This window comes from Lepeophtheirus salmonis, chromosome 13 (assembly GCF_016086655.4).
Source record: "Lepeophtheirus salmonis chromosome 13, UVic_Lsal_1.4, whole genome shotgun sequence".
Lineage (NCBI taxonomy): Eukaryota > Metazoa > Arthropoda > Copepoda > Siphonostomatoida > Caligidae > Lepeophtheirus > Lepeophtheirus salmonis.
The window spans coordinates 32,673,301-32,700,218 of NC_052143.2; the positions used below are offsets into that span (position 1 = coordinate 32,673,301).

The 26,918-nt window shown below is 31.0% G+C and overlaps 1 protein-coding gene across 4 annotated transcripts in view; it reads left to right on the forward strand.

The window, feature by feature from the left end:
- The window catches only part of LOC121128531 (uncharacterized), a 345,068-nt gene that overhangs the window by 309,431 nt on the left and 8,719 nt on the right, over positions 1-26,918 (forward strand). For all 4 annotated transcript variants that reach the window (XM_071892521.1, XM_071892522.1, XM_071892523.1 and 1 more), the window contains one exon: positions 10,467-10,745. In XM_071892521.1, coding sequence (XP_071748622.1) covers positions 10,467-10,745 — 279 coding nt within the window. The remainder of the gene's footprint in view (positions 1-10,466; positions 10,746-26,918) is intronic.

Here is a 26,918-nt window from a genome sequence, read left to right on the forward strand (position 1 = left end):
ACACGTTATATATGTATATATATATATATATAAGATTTATCTTCATATATTTTGCATTGTAATTCACATTATATATATTTTTTTCACAAAACAACATAAATATTACTTAGAGTCAATTGAATTATCTTAAACAAATTATAAAACATAAAAAGCTGAAGCGTGACCCATTTTCACGATAATCAATAAAAATTCACTTTTTTTTTAATTTGACAATTTTCAAAACTATTGAAGTTGATAAGCTACCTCTAAACATTATTCAATTTTTCTCAAAACTTTGCCAAATTTATTTTTGTCAAAGGAACAGATTTTGATCCAGTGACCCGTACATTTCACCCTATTGGACAGTTCTTCTCTTCAAATGTAATGTCCTTCGTTTTATTCAGAATCAAAGTATAAATCTTCATTATTCAATTTTTTCTCAAAAATGACAGTTCTTCTCTTCAAATGTAATGTCCTTCGTTTTATTCAGAATCAAAGGAATGTTCATTTGTCTTGCTTTTGGACAGACTTAAGTATCAGAGATTTTAAATGGATTTGAACATCTACAGAGTGGGGACCCAAAATTTGCAGTAGTATAAATAAATTACAAAAGCCGTAATTTTTATTAAATCAAGAAAAGATAACTCAATACCTATATTGAGATATGCATTTTATCCAATATGCCCTCCCTTATAAGCAGTATTAGACCCGACTCACCTGCAACAGATTGGGAGCTCTTGACAATGAAGGCCGTATCCATGGTGTTCCATGCTGTAGATTTGGTTCTTCTCTATTATCTGCAAGCATCTTCATGGGATAAAAACAAATCTTGTTTATTTTGGTTTATGCTGCCCTTTCATTGTGTAATTAAAAATACAGGGTATGCAATAGTAATAAAATGATACTGCAAGTTTTGGGTCCCTACTCTGTATATTCTAAAATTACAATAAATTATTTTCTAAAACGAGATTTTAATTTTGTTGTTTTGTCTAAAAAAATGAAAACCTATATACGATTTACATCACTTTAGTTAGAGATGTAAATTGCGTGTATGTCTTTGTTCATTTCCTTTTCCACCTCCTTCCTTGTCATAGTTGATTGTAACTGATCTAATTAAACGTCATGTTATGTAAGATTCCTCAAATTGTAAGGCTTACCATGTTGATTTTTGGTTTCTTTCTTTTAACATGCCCAAAATGCTCCTGATTAGCATAAAGGGCTATGATCATTCACTCAACAACAAAAAGGAAAAATTAAGAAGGGTATATTAAATAATAATTTTTTTTTTTTTGATAATTTTAGAGATGTGAAAAAGTCGAGATCTCTACGACCCTATTTTTTTTTTTTTTTTTTTTTTTAAATAGGTTTTGGTAACAAGCAAGATATTATCCTTCGTAAATACTAATTTTAGCTGATCTAATTAAACGTCATGACAAGTAATCGGCTCTCCTCTAATACATTCTTCAAATTGTCAAGGTTACAATGTTGATTTTTGCTTTGCTTTTTAAACTTGATTTATATCACTAACTTGTAGTGTCATTGAGTTACATAAAATATACTTATCGATGACGTCATCTCCCAAACAAAAGAATCGTTAAATTTCTGTGTTAGTTCTCCATCTCTTTACAGACAATTTACAATTTACAGACGCTCCAGTTAGTTCATTAATTGCCTTTAATTAAATTTTTGTTCGCAAGGTAAAGGAATATCAATACATGTTTGTGTACCGAACCGAAAGTATAAATATTGTCACAACATCAGTTTACCATTTATAGCTCCTAATTATTAAGCAAATGACAAATTATTCGTATAATATTGAGAAATTTTTGTAAATAAACACTAATAAGTTATTTATTGTATACTAAAACATAACTTTACTCATTTTTAAAGGTTTTATAATTTAAAATCACATTTTGACAGATATGAAATACAAAATAATCGATTTTGCTCTTTTTAAGTTGACATTTTAGTTTATGAAAATTGTCTTTTTTTTTAGTTTATTGATTTTCTTTCTGTTAATATTTAATGTATACATCGTTTTTGTGATATTGGGAAGTAAATGCTTTGAAATTGAAATTATGTTTGTAAGGCTTATTTTGATGAAGGAATTTTAAACTATTATTTTAAATAGATTTTTAACAAATATAAATTCACTAATTTTTTTAGATAAGTATGAAATAGTAATTGCAATTTTAATAAAAGTATATTAAAAAAACTATATTTAACCCATAAACATACACAGAGTGAACTAAATAAATATTAGAGTGGTTTGTTTTTCATTTTATCCAGAATTTCGATTATGGGTAGTTCAAAAAAGTTTTGTTATTGTAGAAAAATCACATATAAACTTTCATTCTACAAATTCATCTTTAGGTAGCACATCTTAGTCAAAGCTTGAAAGGAGGCAAAAGTTATTTATTTCACAAATAAGGATTAAAATACAGGACTCTTCATAATAATGATAGATATTGTTATAGTCTATAAAAAACATAAATATTTTTTTTTCTAAAGTTACCATATGGAGCAAAATTAGAAAATAACATTAAATAAATTGGTTTTCCCTTTTGAAAATGTATGAAAAATATAAGCGGTATACGCAGATTCTCAAATTATCCTAACTTTTTTCTTCTTCTTTTTTTGTCCATAGAAAAGTTAAGGAAAAAACTATTGAAACACTTTTTTATTTTTTAAGCAAAATGTCTATCAAAACTATTTATTGCAAAATAACTAAATATGTCTGTTTAGTTTCTATTTTTACTAAGTAAAAAGAGTTTTTATTTTTTCATTATTTGATCGACTTTGATGTGACTTAAAGATTACCTCGTCCAAAAATACAAATTTACATAGGTAATTTATAAAATATGACAACTTTTCCACTGTAACTGCAGTTCGAAATTCTAAAAAAGTTGAAAATCAAATCTCTTTAATCCAACTTTTTTTATCACTTCAACCCTTCTACGGATTTTACACGATATACTCGTTTTCAACTAATATATTTATTTTTTTGGCAGACGTCATAAAAGGAAAAAGTTCGTCATATAAAAGAGGGATAATTCCAGTAAGCTTATACTGGGATTAGAATACTCAAAAAGATAACCACTTGGTTTTTAATTGAAAATAATTAGTCCTTAACATGTCAAGTTGACAATGTAGATTTGGGTGTAATTAAAAAGCGGAAAGGGAGTTCAAAAGTTCAAAAGTTTTAAGGACACTTTGATCGATGTTAATCCATCATCATGATGACTTCAATGGGGAAGAGATTAAAGGATTGATCTAAAGATTTAGCCTCACATAAATTATCTATTTACTTTTACTATTTTTCCAATGTAAGAAATAATCTATTATAATATTAAGCCTTCTGACTAGTGTTGCGTCGGTCCTTATTTAGAATCGAGGACCGCGGTCCACTTTGGACTCTTTCTATGCAGGCAAGCCCTACTTTTAGGCCCTTAAAAAAGATAAAATCAATCCCACGTGACGTTATTGAGGGAGGAGTCTTTCACTTTTAAATTATTACGTAATATGTTCGAATTATGTTGCATTATAATTCAAAAAAAAATATTTTTCGAAGGATATATGCAATAATCTTATTTAACTTATTAAGCTATGGACATTTCAATGAAGATTGGATTGGACCGAATAAATAAGGACCGACTCAACACTTCATCTGACTTTATATCCGACTGAGGCTTTAAAGCCAGCCCTTTCTTTCTTCATTCACTGATCCGAAACACATGGGTCTTCAATTTTGTCATGATTCTTCTCTTGCACCAGATTGATGACAACCCCCTCCCTCCCTCTTTCCAGAGATTCTAATATAGACATATAATATTCTGCCTCTCAGGAATCAGGGCTACCATATTTATTTTATATTGCCACAGACAGATTTTACAAAAAAATAAATAATATTTTTCGAATTTGTTTCTTTAAGACATTGATAAGGATTCGAAAAAAGGATCAATCTGCTAACCAAAAAAGGTCCACTAGAACAACATAAATATATACAGGGTTGCCTAGATAAATCCGGTCAAAATTCAATTGATGACAAAACTGGTATTCTTGCACTGAGTTTACATCAGAGTGTCTCAATTAAGAGATCACAGTCTTGTGTATAATATTCTTCCAATTTTTAACAAAATAAATACTTCGAGGGATGGAGCAAACCAAAAGATCCACTGTCATGGAACTTGCTCGTGCAGGCCATGGAGCATTAGATATCATTAAGCTCACAGGATACGCCAGGAGCACTGTCTACGACATCTACACCAGGTTCAAAAATGAAGAAAAGGAGGAAAGATCCCCCACATAGTGCCAGAAGTGATCGTAAAGTATTTAATAGATTTCTGGCAAGCCTGAAGTGGACCGTGACCGCTGACACATCCTTGATCAGACAATACTGCCCAGTAAGAAGGGTGTGTCTCTCAGTACAATCCAAAAGGCATTGGGAGAGCTTGGCATGACCTCTTATAAGTTGTCTATGCGGCATTTGTTGATTAAAAAACAGAAGAAGGTCAGGCTGGTCTACTGCAAGACTCTACTCTCTAGGCTCAAGACGTCCAATGCAGGTCACAACATAATTTTCTCAGATGATAAAATATTCACTACTGAACACAAAAGGAACTCTCAAAATGACAGACGGTTCTTCATGTGCAAGGGCAATCTCCTTTATGTGTACAAATTCAATAACTCCAGCTCTATCATGGTCTTTGGCGTCATCACCAGCACAGAGAGAAGGTCATGCCTCCATTCTTCTTCAAGAAGGGACAAAAAGTCAATTCTACTTTGTATGTGGAGTGCTTGAGATCTACTGTGCTTCCGTGGGTTCAGGCAAACGTTCCTGAGTCACGTGTAGCAACAGAACTATCCACCTGCCACACGTCCAAGAACAGCTAAGAGCTCATCAGGACCCACTTTTAGCATTATTATTACCCAATACCTGGTCCTCCAACTCTCCCTATTACAATCCGTTGGATTACTTCTTGTAGGGAAAGTTGGAGAGGGAGGTCAGCTCAATGCACAACAACAGCGTGGACAGCTTGAAGGCAACCATGAAGAAGGAGCTGGTGAGGGTCTTGGCTGCATATGTGAAGAATGCCTGCAAGAGCTTCCGCTCCAGGATCGAGAAAGTGACTACCGCTGAGGTAGTCACATTGAATGAAATAATACAAAAATGACAAACAAATAAGTGTGGCTTTAATGCTTACATCTCTATCTAGTCTACAATTTTAGAGAGATACTTGAATTTTGTCCGGATTTATCCCTGTATGTTCCATTTTAAACAAGTGTGGATATTAGCAGAAATATCTTGTTGAACGGAAATTTTACAACTGGAATAATAGTGCACTGTTCCATATGTTTTCGCTCACTCAATCATTTTTTTTAAATCGCCCTAGATTGCGTCTTGCATCATTGTTTATATTGCAAGGAATGACGGTAGAGCTCAGGCGCATCTTACTCTACTAATTTTTCCATTTACTACACTTTTGGCTACGCTGTGGATAAGAAAAAAATGTAATAATATGTATTAGGATATAACTTTTTTAACCTGATTGGACGTGTAAGTACCCAATGGAGAAAGAAAAAAATTATCACCTATTCAAAAATTAGTTCATATAATATGTTGTATTTCAATAAAAGTCAATGAACTTATATATTTATAAATTATCTCAGTTATAATAATAAATGACGCATATTAATGTTAAAAACATATTTAAAAAAATTTTAAAGTTGCCAGAAAATGTTTTGGTCCTAAGAGGGTTAAGGGCTTAATTATCCATTTTTTAATGCTCTCTGTATTCATATTCCTTTTTCTTATATTTAATTTTTAATTTCTTGGCTTTTATGAAAAGGTTATACTTTTAAAAGAAATGCTTTAAACTTATTTTATAAGTATTCTTTAAAATTAGGCTTTTGTTAGTTGTTTTTTTTAAATCGATGAGTAATATAAAAGTATGGTTGTCTTTCCATTAACCTTTTAGACAATGCTGTACGTATATAAAATATATAATGAAAATATATTGATTAATTACTTAGATTATAAATATTTAATTAAATAGTTGCTTTTTCTTGAAGGGTGCGAAAGCTAAATATTAAAGGTACTTATATGGAATGATTTAAAAATCTATAGAGGGTGTTCTCAAACTGAGCTCCCTTTAACGGGTGTTACAAGTAAATTAGAATACTACTGTTCATTTATATACCTTAAGGTAGTTTGAAATAATTTGACATCTCGAAAACGTATCAAAAACTACTAAGTTTATGTTTGTTTTCTCGGATTGGACATCACTCTTTCGGCTGAAATGAGCTCAGAAAAAGATCTCTGCACTTATTCTGGTGAAAATAACTTTTCAACTATATATGACTAGCTGAAGGTATACAGAAACACAGTCTTGCCAGCAGTAAGAATGAAGATGAAGCTCATAGATTCAAAAATAACAGTGGGGCACAGGAAAAAGTTGATGTGAGAGACATGAAGGAGATCATCCAAGTAAGAGACATGGTATCTCAAAATGTACAGTGTTCAGGACTCTCAATAAGGAGGGAGGCAAGTCATAGGTGTAGAAGGAGAGGTCTATACTCACAAATTGTATGAAAATGGAGCATATCCAACGATGCAAAGGACTTTTGAATAGTTTGAAGACCCCTTACTCCCCTGAATTGATCTCACTTGACTTCACTTTTCGGGCCGGATGTGGAGTCAACGGCATGTAGCATCTATCATCGGAACATCTCAGACCTGAAGGTCTCTGTAAATGAGCAGTGAGAAGGCATGAGCAAGGATGCTATCCACAACAAGTGTGCAACCTTTAAACACTGCCTGAAGACAATCATCACCGCTAAGGGTGACTGCATTAAGAAGTAATTGTTTTCGAGGAGTGTGTGGAGAAATTTGAAAAAAAAATATTAATAGCTCCACCTATTTTTTATAGAAATATATCTTAATTAAATGATATTTGAAAAGTAACCTTGTTTCCATGCAACACCCGGTATTGATACGACTTGGTGTGAAGAGGAGGTAATAAACAAATTACTCATAATGGTGTTACTTTTAATTTAAAAAGTATATTTTATTCAATTTCAATATTATTTTTATTTATTTCTTTAAATCCTCACTTTGGATTCAAGCTTACATTTTCTAAGTTTGAAAAATGCTTGAGTAATTCAATGTGTAACATAGAAGTGTGAGAAAGGGTGGATTTTTGACAAGTGTTTATAGCCCAGTGTGAGAAATTTAAGAGGTTTAGAATGGGGAAACTTTTGTTTAATAAGACATATAAAATTTAAAATATAAAAAATCTGTAACTATTAAATGATCAACAAGCTAATTTTTATTGGAAATGCAGATTAAGTTACTTGTCATTTTTTTGTGAATCAAAAATCGGTAGTGTTTTTTACTGTATTTCTTCATGTAGATTTCAAAAATCTAATTATAAAAGGATGAGATAATCTTAAACTATATCAATTTCCCTTTGAAAATTAGAGAAAATGAGTTTTTTTCCGAAATTTCCAGTGCTGGCTTTCTTTATATAATTTATAGATATTCCTATTAAGAGAACGTATATGTATTACCCTTGATGTCAAGAATTTAAAATTATTTATTAACTTTATGATGCATATTTGTTGACGTTTTATTTTACAAGTTAGTTTATTTTGATTCTAAGTATATAATAAGAGAAAAGAAATATCAAAATCTAGATTAATTTATACAAAAAAAAACAAATTGTTTCATTAAATGATGAAAATATTTAAATTGCATTTGAATCAATTAAAGAGTCTCAACTTTTTTTTTCAGTATATCCTTCTTATAATTTATTTAATTTTAGAAGGTTGGAGAGGTCTTGCTTCCATTCATTCTTTGATAGCTGTCTCCTGATGGCCTCCTAAGCCCGAATTGTTCCATCTCTCTTTTCTTGTAAAGAAATACTGTGAAGAAGCTGCTGTAATCATTTTAAAAACCCTCTCACAAATTTGTGTGTGGCATAGACATCTTAACCCCTTTCTTTGGTATTGGATGGAGATATTCCCCTCGAAAATTGTTCAGGAGCAGTTCAGAGGTGGCTCTGATATTCCTTCTGACCAATTGATTAGGTCAATAATGCTAGAAGCCCAATGTTTATAACAGGCGTTTTTCTAATGCTGATAGATAGGCTGCCTGGTTGTCCGTTTGGTCCACTACCCCCCCGATGGCCATGATTCGTTTTATCCATATAATTATTTCCTTCTGGTCATCATAGCAAACTAGAGCTTGTAGGATAATTTAACTGTGAGCATACTAAGCAGATCTTTTCACTGTTGGTATCACAATTTCGCACATGACTTGAGGGAATTAAGTTGAAATATGACGTGCCTTCGCAATTTTATATCCAACAGTAGTACTTCACCTTATTATTAAACCACATGGATTATACAGACAAATGATACCCAGAGTCTTAAAAGTATGTTAGCACTGATGAGCCAGTAGCTTTGGTAAACAGGTACGATCTCCAAGAAAGCCATCCTTTCAGGAAAACTCCTTCCCTTATAGCACACCCTATCTGTGGTGTTAAGTTTATTAGACTAGTGGTGGGCCATTAGAGATTCGAGGAAAGTTTGGATTTATGTCCAAGCTAGTAACCGAGTCTAGTAGCTTTCCCATTGGTCCAGATAATCTATTATCTGAGAGAGTTGGGACATCGAGCTCAAGAATTAAACTGCGTAATGGAAATTCATTTGTATGTAGAATATACACCAATCAGACAGATTTCTTCCCAAACTTCATTCCAAGTTTTCGCATAAATCCAGTATTTACACCAGTGTTCACATTTTGTAGTAAAAAGTGGAACAAGTAATTAGTCCCAGGCTCGTGAACAACACTGGAGTGATTTTGCTTGATCCTACCCATAAATGACTGCCGACCACCCATTGTTTTCATCCCCCTATTAATCAAGTGGATTATTCCCTCAAAGAGACTACATGAGATTGGCTCCTCCTGTCTACACCTCTTCTCTCATCTCTTACATCAACTTCTCCTGTACTGTTCTAATCTTATTTTAGTCAATGATTTACATACGTTAACGTTTTATTAAATTAATTCATAACCTTTTTTTATTTGTATTAAGTAGTATAAAGTCGATGTAAATTATGTAGGAACATATTTAGTCCGGTGTTGGAAACCGTATCATACGGGACTATCCTGTACATAGAGTTGTGCAAAATATGACCTGTTGGTATGTAAAAATTAAAGAATACGAAAAATAGCATGGTAATTTGGGAGAAGAGCTGCTTAGCTGTCAGGACATTTATAAGATTATGTGCAAGTAAGGAAATAAGCACGAACCCAACTCTGTGTCCCGAAATAACTTAGACAGGAATTACTCCGATAACGATCATCAATTCTATTCCAGCGAGAACTTACACTTTTAACTCTCAAACCAATCCTCAGTGTTACTCTCTGTCATTCATGAGCACATGCAAAAATAGTATTTTTGCATGGGCTTTATTTCACAAAAATATATATCAAACATACATAACCTAATGAAAAAATAAATTCAGAGGGAATGCAAGAATAAAAATCATAAATAAACATTCTAGATTAAAATTCTCCCCCTCAATTATAGCCCACCATCCCATTTGTATTTCTTTGTAGCATCAAACACAAAGAAACAATTTTCATAACAAATATGTAAACATTGAAAGACCTGAAACAAACACATAATGATAAAGTGACTTTATAAAATCAAAAATACACATACAACCGAGTAACAAAACAAACTCACCCGCAACTTTAAAAAAAAAACAGATTTAAAATACGTTAATAACAAAAGCCCCAAAATACAATTGTCATCTTATTCTTTACTTTTCTGGAAACTATCTATTATAGTCTTTAGTTTATGATAATATCTAACCGACCAACAAGGGTGATTACTTTTTACTTAAATTTTCTCCTTGTAAATCAGGCGTGTTTTTTTAACCTTAAGGGTATATTAATGGGATAGCCACCTCCCACTAAAGCCATGGAATCCCCAATTAAATGCGGCCACACGTGTATCATATACCCCGAAGAAAGGAATATATTTTTATCTAAAATCATATTTGTTACAGCAATAATTTATAAAACCAAAGCAAGACTCTAAAACATCTATAAAAATATCAACAGCGATTTTTAAAAAAAACGTTATTTAAATATCCAGTCTTTTTAACGGCTTCAATGAAGAGTAAATTACTTTTTTATTCAGCCGAAGAGTTTTCCATATTCCCTCCGTAAAAAAACGCTCTACAAGTTGCTAACAAGACAAAAAATCAGATCATTTTATTTACAACATATGTTCTTTTAAATACATTGAAGTACGTTAACTAAATTTTTTTTTTTAATTAGTTTAATATTTATTCTGTCTAAAGTTCCGTGATCGGACTAAAATATTAAAGGACTTGAATATTTATATGTATATCATTTTTTATTTTTATAACTAACTTAATTAATCATACTCTAAAATTTCCTTAATTTATAGAACCTTTGCGGCTGGAAATAAAATCAAGCAATTCTATGATCTTCTTGTGGAAGAATCTCTCCGCCGTGAAGACGTTGATTCCCTATCTAGAGATAATATAAAGAATCTACATGAGATCATGCAATCCTTCCGCTTTTCCAACGTATGCTATTGGAGCTATTTATCTCGTACGTGCCTAGAAATTGTATTGAGCATCGGACTTTTTTTGATCTATTGGTGCTGGGGTATTCCGAATCTATTACCAGAGATTGAGTGCGATGTACATGGACTTGCTCATAGGTAACTATTCACGATAATTTATATTAGCTTTTGTCAATATTTGCACTCAAAGGATAAAGTATTTTTATATTATTTTTAACTTATTTATTAAATCTCTATTCCATTTATGTATTATAAATTCATGTACTCATAAATACAAATATCTGTACTTTTTTTATACATCTCTTAAATATTTGATAATCATCATAAATTCAAGAATAAACATTAGAGGCTATCCTTTGTCTCATTTATCTTCTTCTCTAAGCCTTATAATCTTCTTTAAAAAAGTATGCAAATAACATTTTGTGAAAGATACAATTTTATGACCGATACGTTTTTAGGCTGATTCTACCTCGCACTACCAAGGTCTCAAATTGGTGCAAATCGAACTGTATGTCACAATAAGAGACCAAGGTAAATTTTACGACACAAAAACGTCGTAAGTGATTTTTCTCCGGAAATAATTAGCATCTTGACTTTTTGTGTGAGATAAATTATTCAATGACTATTGTTGGGTATCACGACTTATGAAGATTAAAAAAACCATTAAAAAAGATTAAATATACATTTAAAAAAACTGATAAGAAACATATCTCAGATTGAGAAAATGGTCAGTTACGTCATTTTTGTCCTAACCCCACGATTATAATACTTACTATAAGAATCAGTGATGGGTTATAGATGTGAATTCATAGTCCAAGATATTAATTGGAGAAAAAACAATATACATATTATATACAAAACAATAAATGATCGATTATTTCTAAATATCAAACAAGGCAGGATCAATACAGAATAAGGCATCCCAATCTCCCTTTTTTTATTTACTAGAACATCGATGGTGTAAATAAGTAATAAGAACTTATACATAGCATTTTTGAAACGTCGATAATTAATTTTCAATGTTGATAATAATCACTAGAAAATTGGATACAAAAAGTAATTGATAAATTAAGGATTTATATTGAAAGATGAAGCGGAAAAATAATACAAACAAGAGATTTCAAAGATATAGATATATTTTTATAAGTTCAAGAGAGACCAAGGAAAGGCTGTTCTCTCCCGGTTGAAAGGGTTGAAATTACTTACTCTCTTGAGTGTAAGAGTGTCATTTTGAGTATATTATATGAGGGAAAGAGTTAATATTTTACTTATTATATCAGTAGTAAAATTGAACTTTTTCAGTCATTTTACCAAAAAGGGTATCAAGGAGCCTAATCATTTACCAAAGAGTACCATAACGTTGAAAGAAAGTTATTGAAGGGTAAAAAGAGGTAAAAAATTAACTCTTGGTGCAAATTTCACCTCACTTTTGCATCAAAACTATGCATGACAATGATTACTCATTTTATATAATATTATTTATTAATAGAGGGTTTAATATGGTTGAATACTTTTTTCAAACAGCCACTCAACATACAACTTGAATTTATGGAATAGATAGGGATTTACTTAAGTTAGTTAATTACAATTTTGAGACAAATCAATCATTTAACTCTTCATCATTATATAACTAATCATTATCCCATCAAAGTATCAGCTCTATGAAAATATAACAAGTTCAAAATTAGCCAAATTTACCTCATTAATCAAATATCCAAATGAAGATTATGGATATATATATTTTTTATATACATGGATATTTAATTAAGCTAAGTTTCAATTTTTGAGCTTACACTTATTTATTGTCCAAGTTGATAAAGAAATTGTTTATCAGTGACTCGAATGTACTGAATAAACTATTAACAAAAAATGCTTTTATGAGGGGGGTATCAGTCCAAAAATGTTACGTAGAAAAAAATTCATGACTTAAATAACTGTGTTCTGATTCCGTGGAAGTTGTTGAAATAATTAAGAGTGTGGCTCCTAAATGTAGCATACTTACTAGCAATTTTTTCATGAAAATCTTTGATCTTTGGTTGAAATATTTTTCAATTACTTTTGTTTTCTTCTGAGATGTTTTGTATTCATCCATGTTGATTCCATGTTTTCTTTTTAAATGTTCACAAAGTCCAATTGTATTTGAGCATTTAGTCATTAAAATCATGCCAAAAAAAATTGCATTTGCACTACTGTGTTTTTCTATTTTGCGTAAAATGATCCAAAATTTTGCTAGAATAAGGATTGAACAGATCCACAAAGACTGAAATTTTGTTTAGAACGGAGCGTCAATAGGATGGATAATAATATAAGGAAGATTAAACTTATTACTTATTACAGATTCAGAATAACTACAATCATAGAGATAAATACTAGAGTCGATAAAGTTTCCAGGAATTACCAAAAAAAAAATCAGGAATCAATAAAAGATGTGTCTCGAAATAAACACAAATATGAAGGCACTACTTCCAGGTAAATCTTCAACTCTCCTCATAATCCTACAAGGACTGACTCTTATAACTCCCAAACAAATCCTCAGTGTTACTCTCCGTCGTCCATAAGGACAAATACTCGTGAGTACTGGTTACACATTATAGATTAGATATTCTCTCCTCAAAAATCAAAAATGATTATAACAGCATTGGAAAATAAAATAAAAAACGATTCATGTTACCAACAACCCAATTCGTACACTATAAATGCTTTGTTTTACAACTCTACTCATGGAACAATCTTATGGTTATAAGTGTTCCTCTATTTTGGTGTTCCCTTTAATTTTTTCTTTTTCGTTCAGCGTGCATCGTTCAGTCATTATTTCCGTTCCGCTCCGCGTTCCAATCATAAGGTAGTACCATATACACTATACGACAACAAATCGCGACTTCCACATTGGTAGTCTCAGGGAGGCTTCATTTTAAAACTATGTTTCAAGATTTTGTATCACAATAATCCGATTATTATTAGTGTTCAAATGAGCTACAACTGACAAAAATCGTTTCTTTCATTGTCGAAATAGAGGCTTCAAGGTCAAAGTATAGCTTATTTGATTTGCACCCAACAGAGAAAGAGGACAAGAAAAACTGGACCCTGGGCTAACCGAGAAACTCCAAGAACGACCGTTACCTCGCTTACAATGTCCATGAGGTTTCGTGAGTTAACTAGACAAAGTTACCATACTCTGCGATGATGCTGAGAATCGTGGAATCGGACGGGAAGAGGATGCCCCGTGTTGGTTTCCAAATCGCCTAAAAATTGGGGTCAATTAGTGCCAGGATATCGTCAATGAGGTGGTCTTGCCCTGGGGGATGTCCAACTACCAAGAGGGAAACTGTGTATTCAAGTAGGACTGTACTGTGGTCCTAGCAACACAAAAGAGCAGAATTAATTATTTTTAGCGGCCCATTTGTTAAAATTCACGGGCAAATGATGAGTTTAGGCCACAAGATTCAGAATTATTGAACTGGTCAAACTCATATTTTCGAGTTAAGGTAGAGTACTAGAAACTTTTATGTTCGATAAGAGCCTTCAAAAAGTGCCCCTCAGCTCCTTGAGCCACTGCGACAAAATAAGTCTTCAAAGATTTCGTATTTGCTTTATCAGCCCTTTAAATTATACTTTAAAAACTAAAAAAACATAAAAACTTTGATTTTTTGAATTTTTTTTTGTTAGTACAACTAGAATGCAACGCTAAAATCTCATTTTTTGTGTTCAACGCTGGAATTTCCTTTACAAATATAAAATAATATTGATAACAGCATTTGAAAAACATCCATGCTTCTAGCAACTACAAAAAGACCATTCTTCCAATATTATATTATTTACATCTATAGTTATAAAAAGGATAAATACTTTAATTGAGTCTTAATGAAGAAGATTGGTAAACCATAATTATCGTGCATGAAGGATAGGCATTTGGTAAACGGATGGTAGAGATCTCATTTAGAGGGCTTTTATAAATATGGGAAATTTTTCAAGAGCCCATAACAGAGATGGAACTGATTTTAAGTCTCATTAAAAAGAACGATACATCCCTAGTTCTTATGTAGTCATTTAAAAGCTAAGAACGACGAGTCTAGTTGAACATATGAAGAATATTGAAGAATCGTTAGCATAATTAATCACTTGACGATGACTTATTTATTGTCGAGATAGATGATTCGCTTTTTTGCAACAATGATATTTTTTTATATTCTATATATAATGTAGATGTTTATTATAGAGATAAACTATGATTAATCTAATGTTCGTTCATTCTTTCAATACGATTATATTTGACTTATTAATTCATCAAAGTTCAATCCATAATATGCAACTTTTGTTTTTACATAAAATATTTATTGATTTTGTAGAAAAAGTATTGAAATATTGTACAGAAAGTAGTATGTTCAAAAAGACTATAAATAGAATATTTATAAAGCCAGTCACGTAATAGATAAAAAGAATATCTTCAATTTTTAAAGAGTATTTGCGTTGAATATTTTTATACTGTGTATTTTTGAGCGTAACTTTCATTGTGTTGAATAGTCACTACGAAATAGACCAACGGAAAATTGTTGTTGGACCAAATTACTGAAAAAACTTGTTAGTCATTCAAAAGAATACGAATTGATCCGTTTAACTCAATAAGGAAACATTTATACACAAATGTAGAACTCATGCTTGGAATTTGTTACTGTATTGAACGAAAATAGATAAGTACATAAGAAATAATTAATAATAAACATCAGCCAAATGACCATGAAATGAACTTTTGTACGTACAAAAAGTCTAACTTGAAATTGTATCTTTTTTCATTAATACTTTTGATGGGAAGTTTTTAACATTAGATTGACATTTTATTATTTAGTATAAAAACTTTGTCTTAAAAGTGTATTTAAAAAAAAATAATAATGGCATATTTATTTAAAATTTATAATAAATTTTAGTTATAAAATTTTGGAAATGGGAGAAATTTTTTTCAGTTAACATCTCCCCAGAAACCCTACTTGATGTACTCCCTTTCGTCTATCTAATTCTTACACTGAGATAATTTTGCCGCGTACATGTTCGCCGCCTTTTTATGTTTACAGTTCTAACTTTACTATTAAAATATTCATTTCATTTCTAAGTTCATAACTATGAGTAAGGTGCTACAAGTCAATGTGTCCTTTCGAAATAGACTCATGATCCCTGATCCGTGACTCCTTACTCAATTATCTTTTTAAACACTATTCCTTCTTATTTCATATTTGTGACAAAATTACTGCTCACAAAAATTGAGATCGTGCGCAACATTACTTGACAGCTTATATAAAGAATATAACTAGTAATTGATGAATGCTTTTTTGAAGATCCACTATGAAGTTACAAAGTATACATTGGGTAGATTAAGGATAAAAGGTGTGCTTTTAATTATTGGCAACTGTGAATTACTCCACTCTCTGGTTTAATTTCACTTATTCTCTCAAATTAGATAAATTTATAGTTACTTTTTATCACAAAAAAATAAATTACATCAAAATTGAGTTATTTGGCCTAATGGATATGAAATAAATATACTTCCAGTATTTTATATTTAGAAAAAAATGTATTGATATTTGTAATTAATTAAATATATGTATACACATACGAGTATTTTTAATTAAATATGCTGAAAGTAATTAGCTTTTACCGTAAAGGATGTCCAATAAATCTTTTATGTTATGTTACTTTTCACTAGCATTCCACCATAGTAGGTTAAAACACTATAGATATGTAATAAATATAATGTTTGTAGGAAAATGTTAGTAAAAAAAAAAGCAATGAAAAATAAGATTCCCTCCAGAATACAAAAAAGACGGACATTAATTTATTAAACATAAAAATGTCTTTTTATTTTTGTCCAAATTTTCTGGTTTTGTGGCCAACTGGGGGCAACATTTCATATATTGATTGATCAAAATACAAAAATATCTTGTCGAGTAACAAATGGTAAATAGTTTTTGAAATATTAACTTGTTTAAGGTGTTATTTCTTTATTATTAACATGTGTGTCTTCACTTTGCCACATAATAAAATTATTATCATTGTGATCTAAAATGAGAAACTTATTTTATTTTTGATCATCCTTTTTTTTTTTTTTTTTTTTTTGTATATACAATTATAAATTCTTTCTGATTTAGAAAAAGATAAAGAAATAATTGAAATACTTTTTGAATCAGAAAATTTGTAATGAACGAACGTACTCTTTTTTTTTTTTTTCATTATTGATCGACCGATTTTTAAAATTCTAAGTTCAATGTTTTTATAAACAAACATACAGATGTATTTAATTACCATTTTATGGGCATTTGAGTTGACGAAATGCTTGTCGGATTAAGCTTTTCTATAAAGTAATTAATATTCACATTGAATTAAAGCTTTTACTTATAATCATTCACTATCCAAAGAAAAATGAAGATACTCGCATATAAATGGAATAACAGCTGTGACTGTCAATAGATGCTAAATAAATGCGATTAGCTTTTATATTGTGCTGCCATCTTCACATTGAGGTAAGAAATTTTTCAGACCCTCATTGCATAAGTAACATTTTAAGCCACTCAATCGACCAATTTTAAAATTATAAAATCAAAGATTCTATCGAAACTTTTTACAAATTTTACACTCGTTTGCAAACCTACGTGTATTTCTCATCAAAATACAAGATAAAAGCTTTATTGATGACGTAAGAATTGATTATACAACTAAGAAAGATATTTTCCTGAAGTAAGATTCTTAATTCGAGATTGCGATCTTGAAAGACACACATAATACTCACAACACTGGGTTTGGAGCCTCAGTTTTCATCCATTGATTATGAAGTTTTAAATATATCCAACGGGAGGAAAAGTATTTATACTGCTAATATAAATCTTTGAATATTTTCATCAAGTCCAGTCCTCAGAGAATATAAGATAATTTAAAGAGTTCTTAGTATCAAGTGAAAAAAACTGAAAGGACTTTTGAGTTCGAGTTGAATCGTGAGTCTTTGATTGAGTGATCAAGTCGAGTCGCAAGTCTTCAAAATATGGAGTCGAGTCCACATCTCTTCTAATTGACAATCTAGAAACAACTTTTTTTTTTCGAGTGACAATAAATTTGTAGATATTAAGCATAAAATTACCTGAAAAATCAATTTCAAATAAGGTCCAATGTAAAGACAATCCCTAAAAAATAAATAAGAACCCTAACTCTATTCATTCATACCTATCTCGGTCTAACCTGTATCATTTTATATAGCCTAGAGATAATAAATACAGTCTGTTCATTGAAAATGTTATATCAATGACATTTTTTTTTATAGCATCATCGTGAACTTGAATAGAAATCTATAAAACTATTAAAGCTGATAAGATTGACTTTTTGCATTCATTAATGATCATTATATAAACACAACACAGTAACATGTGGTTTGAATATAGTTCGAGTCCTTTACCGTTGTAGCATTTGAAATACATTTCATAATATGCTGGTTAAGCTTCACTCTGGCCCCAGTTAATTTCAAATTACTACACGTTCCATTTTTTTTAAAACAGACCCTGATGTTATATATCATTAGGGCCGGAACCATAGGAGCCATTGGCTCCACTTTTGTAGACAGAGGGTCATGGTTAAATAATACACTATTAAGATTGAATGGTTATAAAGTCACCTAAATATATATTTATTGCAAGTATCGAGTCCCCCACCTCAGGATACATCTAAAAACAAAGTCATCTATATGCAGGGTTGATTTTATCTAGTGGTACACATTTTATTGTTTTAAGGGTAAAATTTAAATAACAGGTTTTGTGAGAACATTTATTTTACAAAATAATCTGAAAATAATTCTTTGCACAACTTTTTTCAATATGTGAGTCCTCAGACTCATGCTTGGTCCCCTCCTTCTTGATGGAAGCCTCTAGAGACTGGACACGCCTGTGGAGAGTAGGACACACTCTTCCCTCCAGACATGCCTAGATAGAGTAGTTGAAGGGATTCACATCTGGAGAGGAGGTTGGCCACATATTTAGGTCCCAAAAATACAGGAAGTGGTCTCTCAAGAAGACCTATGTCTTAGCGGCGATATGACATGGAGATCTGTCTTCGATAAAAACAAAGTAGTCTCCGAATTTTTATCTGGCCCAAGGTAGCACTTTCTTATCCACAAGTTCCATGTAAGCATTTGCATTGAGCCGCTCCTTCCTCTCCACGAAAAGTGGAGGACAGAGTTCGTCTGTGCTGGCCAATTAATTTTTTTGTTTTGAAGACATGTTTCACTGAAGCTGAGCAAAGAAAAGCGCAAAACTTTGCCGAATTTTATTTGGGCTTAAGAAAATTTAGAATCTTTGATGCTCTTTCCAGCCATCTCAGCTTGCTCTGTCCAGATATAAGATGTATTGTTGTCCCCCTCCATGATTTTGCATCAATAACATTCCGGATTGAAAATAAGAAAATGTGTACTACTAGATAAGATCAACCCTGTATTATCATACAAGCCTTATTTTAAGAAAAAGAAACTCACAGAAATATGTTATGGGTCATGGTATAAGATACTAATTATAATGAAGAATGCACATGAAGTTAATATATGGGTCAAAATATTCTCTTTAGATTACATCATGAAATTTGTGTATTTATTTTTGACTTATTGCTGTAATTATCTTGGTAATTATGTTTGGTGGGAGATGATCTTTTTTTGGAAATTACAGAAATTAATCCAAATAAATAAAAATGGACTTATTTCATTACTTTTAAGGTAATAGAGATCTCAAGCTACTTTAGATAATTGACTACACTAATAATAATGATTACAAGTACTTTGTAACGAGTCTGATTAATGTTTCCATTATACAATTATGTTTTTTCACCACTCTAAATATATACGTAGGTATATTATATTTTATACAATTTTATGAGATACTATTTGATTAGCAATGGGTGAATCTTCTTAAATAAAATTAACCCGTTGACACAAAATAACAAATCCATATACATGTACATAGAGGTATAAAAAACATGTCCTAGAAATCGGGAGCTACTTTCTCTGGTTGGTAATCTAAACCGAATTTAGTCATTTCCCAGAGTTGTTCTCATTATTATTTCATTCTTGAAGACAGAAAATCTATAATACTCTAAATATATATACAGTCATGCGCATATGTATTGGAACCTCATATATATATATTTATTTTTTTATGATATTTTAATATTCCAAGCTTTATATTGGTCTGAAAAATTAACTGCTTATCATAAATTCTTATTAAAAAATACTTCTGATATTTTTTAGATATTTCTTCTTCAAGGTTTATTAGCTTATTTAGATACTATTATGTGCATTAGTATTGGTGCCCTCCAAAGTTTCAGCTATTTTCATGGCCATTTGATATATTTTTTTAATTCGAGTCAAGAATATCATTTTTAATATTCTTTTACTCAAACAAGAAGATCAGGAGAGTTGAGAGCTTCTTTAATCTGAGTACTTTAAATTTTCCCTTGAGAATCTTTTTAGATGTGATGAACTATCTCAGTATTATCTAGTATGGCCAAGACCAAAGAACACTGGCTCAAGTGAGAGAGAAGGCTAGTCAATTTCTTAAGCAAGGCAGTCGATATAAATTGATTTCTAAGAAATTGGATGTTCCTAAATCAACGGTTCGCAATATAATCAAGGAATATGGAGAATATGGGAAGTTTGTAATCGTAAAAGAAATGGCTGGCGATCAAAACTATCTTCTCACTTGCAAAGAAAAGTCGTAAGGGCAGTCAATATTAACCCCAGTACAAATACCAAGGTGATTTTAGATGATTTAGAGAAGAATCAAATTGTTGTTCCACCAAGAACGTTATTTAGAATGTTCCACAAAGATGGGTTTCATGGGAAACACACAAGAAAGACACAATTACTCAAACTTCAACACCATAGATCAAGATTAAAGTTAGCCAAAGAACACTTGGAGAAGGATATGACCTTCCGGTCAACAGTATTGTGGTCAGATTAAACAAAAATCAATATTTTTGGTCACCGCTGTACCAAGTTTGTTTGGAGGAAATCTGGAGATGCGTTCTCTCCTCGTAACATGATACCTAAAGTAAAGCACGGTGGGGTATCAATCATTCCTTGGGGCTACTTTTCCTCCAAAGGTACTGAAAGGCTTGTCAGAGTGAATGGAAAAATGAAAAACGAGTATTATGTGTAAATATTTTAGACGAAAATTTGAAATCCTCCGCAAAAACGTTAGGTCTTGGTAGTAAGATATTATTCCAACAGAACAGTGACACAATGTATTTCAGCAAATTTGCATCATCGTGGCGTCAAAGGAGTAAAATTAAGACTGGCTTTCGTTCAATCCAGACCTCAATCCTATTGAAATCTTTGGGGTGAGTTAAAAGAACGGGTTAATGGCAGAAACCCCAAAAATATACAAGAAACTCGAGTCATTTTGTATTGAAGAGTGGCAGAATATTCCTTCTACAACTTGTTTAAACTTACTTTTAAATTATAATAAAAGATTAGTTGAAGTTATCAAAAATAAAGGTTATATATAACTTTTTCTATTTATCAAAGTATCATTAATTATCAATAAACATTTTTCATCATTATCATCTAATAATAACGTGTTTTTTGTTTGTTTTTTGTAATAACAATAGAGTACCTAATTTAAAAAGTGTGTATTTCCAATACTTATGCGCATGACTGTATATTATATATATATCTAATATATTTTGTCAAAATTGAAATTGAGAAATCTTCAAAATGCCTGTTAGAAAGAACAGTAAGCAAAATACCCTAGAAATCTAAAAAGTTTACAATAAAGTGGTCATTTTACGTTCATTTACATTGTTAGGTAAAATGATTGCACGGGCAATTTGATTGTTGAACAATTCATTGCAAGCAATTTGATCATTTAGGATCTGATTATGATACAATTTGATTCCAAGCAATTTGATAACCATGTGCACTTTCATTGAAATTGATTGTACTAGCAAAGCCTTATCTGGCGTTGCTCGGGACAAGGAGGGAGTGGGAAATCCCATTGACAAGGTCTACGTAATTTCTTCTTAATGCTTAGATCCCTTCGGTATTGGCAAGTATTATAAACAAATAATATAGCCCCTATATATACTTTCAAATATATATTATTAATTATAAAAAAAAATTATTATAAACTTCAAATAACATACCAACATATATACACGAAAAAATTTCGTCAGATTAGAAATCAATCCTTTATTTTTGTCAAAAAATTACCAAACTGAAAATTTCCAAAGAAAATTGCAAAATAAACTGTTTTGCACTGAGAAACAAAAACCTACCAAGATTATTTTCGTACTTGCAAAACCAAAAAAAAGTTATGGAGAATAATGTTTTTTAACGTTTTTTCAGACACCAGAGTCTGTTTTTAATTTATAGTTTAACCCCCTATTTAGTCTCTATGAGCTCCAAAAACAATTTTTGTATTTCGGGTATTGACCTAGTCCCGCACCCTTATATGCCCCCGAAAATTGGCAATCCCTCCTACCTTGACCAGGTTTAAAAGAGATACCCCTGCAAAGTTTCAGCTTCCTAGGCCTAACGGTGTGGCCACTCATAAAGGATACACACATATAAATTCAGATTAGGACAATCAAACTATTGTATGATAAAAAATTGTCACGAAAAATACCATTATCTTATGCAAAATATACCTAGGCCAACAAGTTGTCCAGGTGCACAGCTGGTCCCTAAGGGGTTCAAAAACTATCACCACCGCTATCTTGAGTATTAAGGACACTTTTTAACATAATATAATTAACCTCAAAATTTTTAAAAAGCATCCTCATCTCTCAGATAAGCTATAGCTCCGGAAATTTTTATTACAATAACTTTATTATAACTTTCAACACTTTCTTAATATTTTTGTCCATCCTTTCAATATTTGTCTTGATTCATTTCATTTTTTATTTTACTTCCAATATTGTTAAATAAACACTTTATTTTTTATAATTTTTTTTTAATGGAGACATAAAAAAGAAGAAGAACGGATGAATTGGTCTACCCCTGGAGGTCTAATTTTAAACTATAATGTTTATTTACATTATTACATACTACTCAAATTGGCAATAACGACAGTACTTACATGTTAAAAATACTTAGGATTCACAAGCCTACATATATATTTAAAGTAAAATCACGAGTGTGCGTTCTCATGACAGATAGATATTAACACTGAAGATTAATTAAAAAGTTATAATTGTTAAGTCAAGATAAATAATTACGATATTACTAAATTAAGACCCTTGTTACTATTAGTTACCTGTTTTGTAACTTTGGGGCGTAAAAAAAGAAAAGAACCTTCTACATTTAAAATAGCATTATTGCAGGGAAAATATGATAACTACATATAATGTATTATAATTATTTTATCATTTTTTAAACAAACTAGAGTAAAGATAGGCGATAATCATTTTATATACATATGGTATATAAATATAATAGTCTTCTATTTGATTTAATAATCACCTAAAGGTGACTATTACTTATTAACATAGATATGAATACTAGAGTTGTGTAAATATAATATATAACTTTACCCAAAATTACTAATAATACTATCACTTGTAATCTTTTGAGCAAAGAAAGCAAGCAATACATCACTCGATCAGTCATTTTTTTATTTTTTTTTCCTCCACTCCCCACCTCCCTCAACAACCAGGGGTGTTGTGGGAAAAAGAATAACCCTGTTATTAGATCTTGTGTCGAGATAACAAATCCAACACTTCATATTTGAAATTATTGACAATCTTAAACAGAAAAAAGGGATGCGAGAAAAAAAAAACCCTCACCTATAAATCATAATCAAAAAAATAGGATCTGACAAATTAGTGAAATAAATATCCAATTAAAAAATATAAACAAAAAAACAATCACAAAACCCATGTTGAAAGAAAAAACGAAATTCATTAAGAACAACGTCGGCTATATTTTTGTGAAGTTTAAAGTATTCAAAATTGGATCTTACAATCATGTTTTTCAATTTTGCAATGGATTTGGATCCAATTCTGAACGGAAGAGCCACGTCGTTAAAGCCAAAAAAAAATTCCTCTAGAGTGGGCCCTCTCCCTAGATAGTGAGTGAGCCGTTTAGACATTCTACACCATATTACTATAAATTTCTTCATTTAAAATAGCATTTGTAGAGGGAAAATATAATAATTATATTTAAATTCATATTTACTCATTTTATTATCTTTTTCTTTTTTAAATGGACACCAAAGATTGGCGAGGCTTTTTTTTTTAATGGAATATAACTTCAGAGGGAGAATTTAAAACTACGACGATCTATTAACCCTTAAATGTTACTTTTTTCGGGGTTGGAAAGTTGTTTTTTTTTCTTGTTTAAAACGTTTCATAAGAAGTAATTACCTGCTTAGCGTTATTACTGCTGACAGAAAATCATACTAATATCTGTTCACACTTGCCAATAGGGTTGTTTCAGATGTATAAAAAATTATAAATTGACACATTTTTGTAAAAAAATATATAAAAAGGTGTTTTTTTTTTTTTTTTTTGGGCTGTTACATATGGGTAACAAAAACATTGAAGTATTAAATAATGAACACAAAAAAAAACCACATGCAACAACCGATTCATATTTTCTAATTTATAAACTTAGTATTTTCTATACAAAATTCACAAACTTGGCTATATGACAGCTTTATTGGGAAATCTTATAAATTTCCGTTGTTTCTTAGCTAGGTTTATATAAACTATTGCATTAACAGATATGACATTTTCTTTTCTAACTGGTCAATTTATTGCATATTTGGAAAGTTTCATTTTATCAACAATATTGGACCTTTTCGTTTATTATCAAATTTGATTGCAATTGAAAAGTTAAACTTTTTTTATGACAAGCAGTTTTTGATATATTAGTTTGAAGGCTAAGATTATGTGATATTGAATCATTAATGAGGTTGTATTGAAGTAAAATAGTATTGCCATTGAAGCATTAGATGAAGAATAGAAGAAAACATTACTAAATAATTGGGTGTACACACCAAAAGAAAAACATTAGAATGCGTCCCTAATTAATTTCTTTATTAATTACTCATTAATGACTTCCAATACTTTTTTTTCTTATTAGAAAGCCCATTTAAGTCGAAGCAATATGACGTGAAAAGAAAATTGATTATACATAATACAAAAAGCTTTAATTAAGTACATTGACTCCTTGGGCTAAAATACACATATATAGAGTATTGAGCGATCATTTAAACTTATTTAATAACTTGGGTTCTAGGAAAATTTCCCTGGAGAAAATAGCCAGTAGAAAATTGCCATTGGGAAAATTTCCTATCATTAACGTACAAAATCAAAATAACTCAACCCAAAAACAAAAGCATTTATGCCCACCCCAAATATTTCAAAATGAACCCTGAGACCATGGGCTTTTTAAGACTACTGCAAGTACACTATTGAAGTTCTAAAACCACCTCTTTTGCTTCACTAAGCATATACATATATACCTTCCAAAAGCTCCCAAATGAACCCCAGGCCAACGGGTTGATTAACGCTACGGCAGGGCCACCAAGAGGTTAAAAACCCCTTTAAATACTTTAAGATAAACCCGGGGATATGGATTGATGAAAACTACGGCAAAAACACCAAGCAGGTTAAAAAATATGAAGCCGCAGTTCATTTTGAAATATTTGGGATGGGGCCTAAATGCTTTGTGAAGTGTTTCGCGGTAGTTTTTAACTTGCATGTTGTCCCTGCTGTAGTCTTAAATAACCCATAGGCTCGGGGTTCATTTTGAAGTGCTTGAAATGGTCCTAAATGTTTTTTGAAGTGGCGGCTCAGTCATTGCACAAAACAAGTTTTGGGTCAAGGTATTGTGATTTTTTTTTGTAAATGACAGGAAATTTTTTAAATGGAAATTTTCTACACTAGCAATTTTCTTTAGCGCATTTTTCCCATATGGTAATTTTCTGTGCACTGATAACTAGATATACTTTGAATGCCTGAACGGAAAAACATTGAACAATTCACGGAAATTTTTTTTTTTCATTTTTTCTCTCCTTTTATTGATCGCTTAACACATATGTTACTTCCGAACCAAAGCAAAACTATGTGGTGGAAAGATAACCACGCGATCATTTTCAAAAAATTTAGATGTCTATTAAAATATTTTTTTTTCATTAGAATCACTGAGAGTATCATAAAGGGAAGTAAAAATTCCATACGTGGTCGTCGTTTTGTTTTAAAACACAATGAACGGAAAGAAATTAACGAACGAGAGTTTGTGAAAGGAAACTTTATCCAAAAAGAACTAATAAGCGTAAAAATTGTGAACAGATCTTTTAAATTTTCTTACTTTAGACACTTGATTATTGTTACTGAATTTCTCGCTCTGCCAATACATACATTTGTCCATACGTTGTCATTTTTTATAATTCTTTTTCGTTAAATAGTTATTTATACAATTTTTGTTCACTTAGACATATTAACACAATGATAATCCCTAATATATTTTATAAATAAATTAGTTCTAATTTGATTTTATGGACACAATGAAGTTAATAGTTATTTGCAAATTAAATCTATTCCATATTTGGTATAAAAATATTGATGCTATCTAATTATTTTTTGTGTGCATCATGAATTGATTGACAATTTAATTAGTTTTTGGCATGATGACTCCGGATTATCATTTCTGGAGGGTTTTTACTAATATAAAAATGTACTATACGTATGTTGTATATTCCTATATATATATATATCCTAAGTGGTAGATAAATAAAATATCAGCGTACGCAAATGATTCCTTCATAATCGAAATACAGATTGGTTCAGCTAAATCCGGACCACCTTTAACTACATACTGATCAATAAGGGAAGCAAATAGAGGTTTGAAATTTTATTTACAAGTTGTAATAATACAAATAAAAATAATCATGCAATATGTCTGCCAATTATTCCCTCGATACGATACCTTAAGTGTTTGGAAGCCTTGATCACGTCCTACGGGGGTGACTTAGACCCAGTACTTAATTATGGAGGCCTTCAAGGGATCGATACTGTTGGGGGAGTTGGCATACTCTCCCACTTTCCCTAAAGAAGATATCCATATAGTGGGAGTTGGAGGGTCAGGTTTGGGATTGTCAGAATGGCACCTTCTCTTCCTTAAACAATTTTTGGGTCTTGCAGGTCTTAGGAGAGGGAGCCAAGTCTTGTGGAAATAGTAACGGGACAACATTGGCTTCATATTTCATCCTAGGTATCACAGGAGTTAACACTATCTGTCGGCATTCACCCTCTCCTTTGGCTCAAAGAAGATGGGGGATGACACTGATG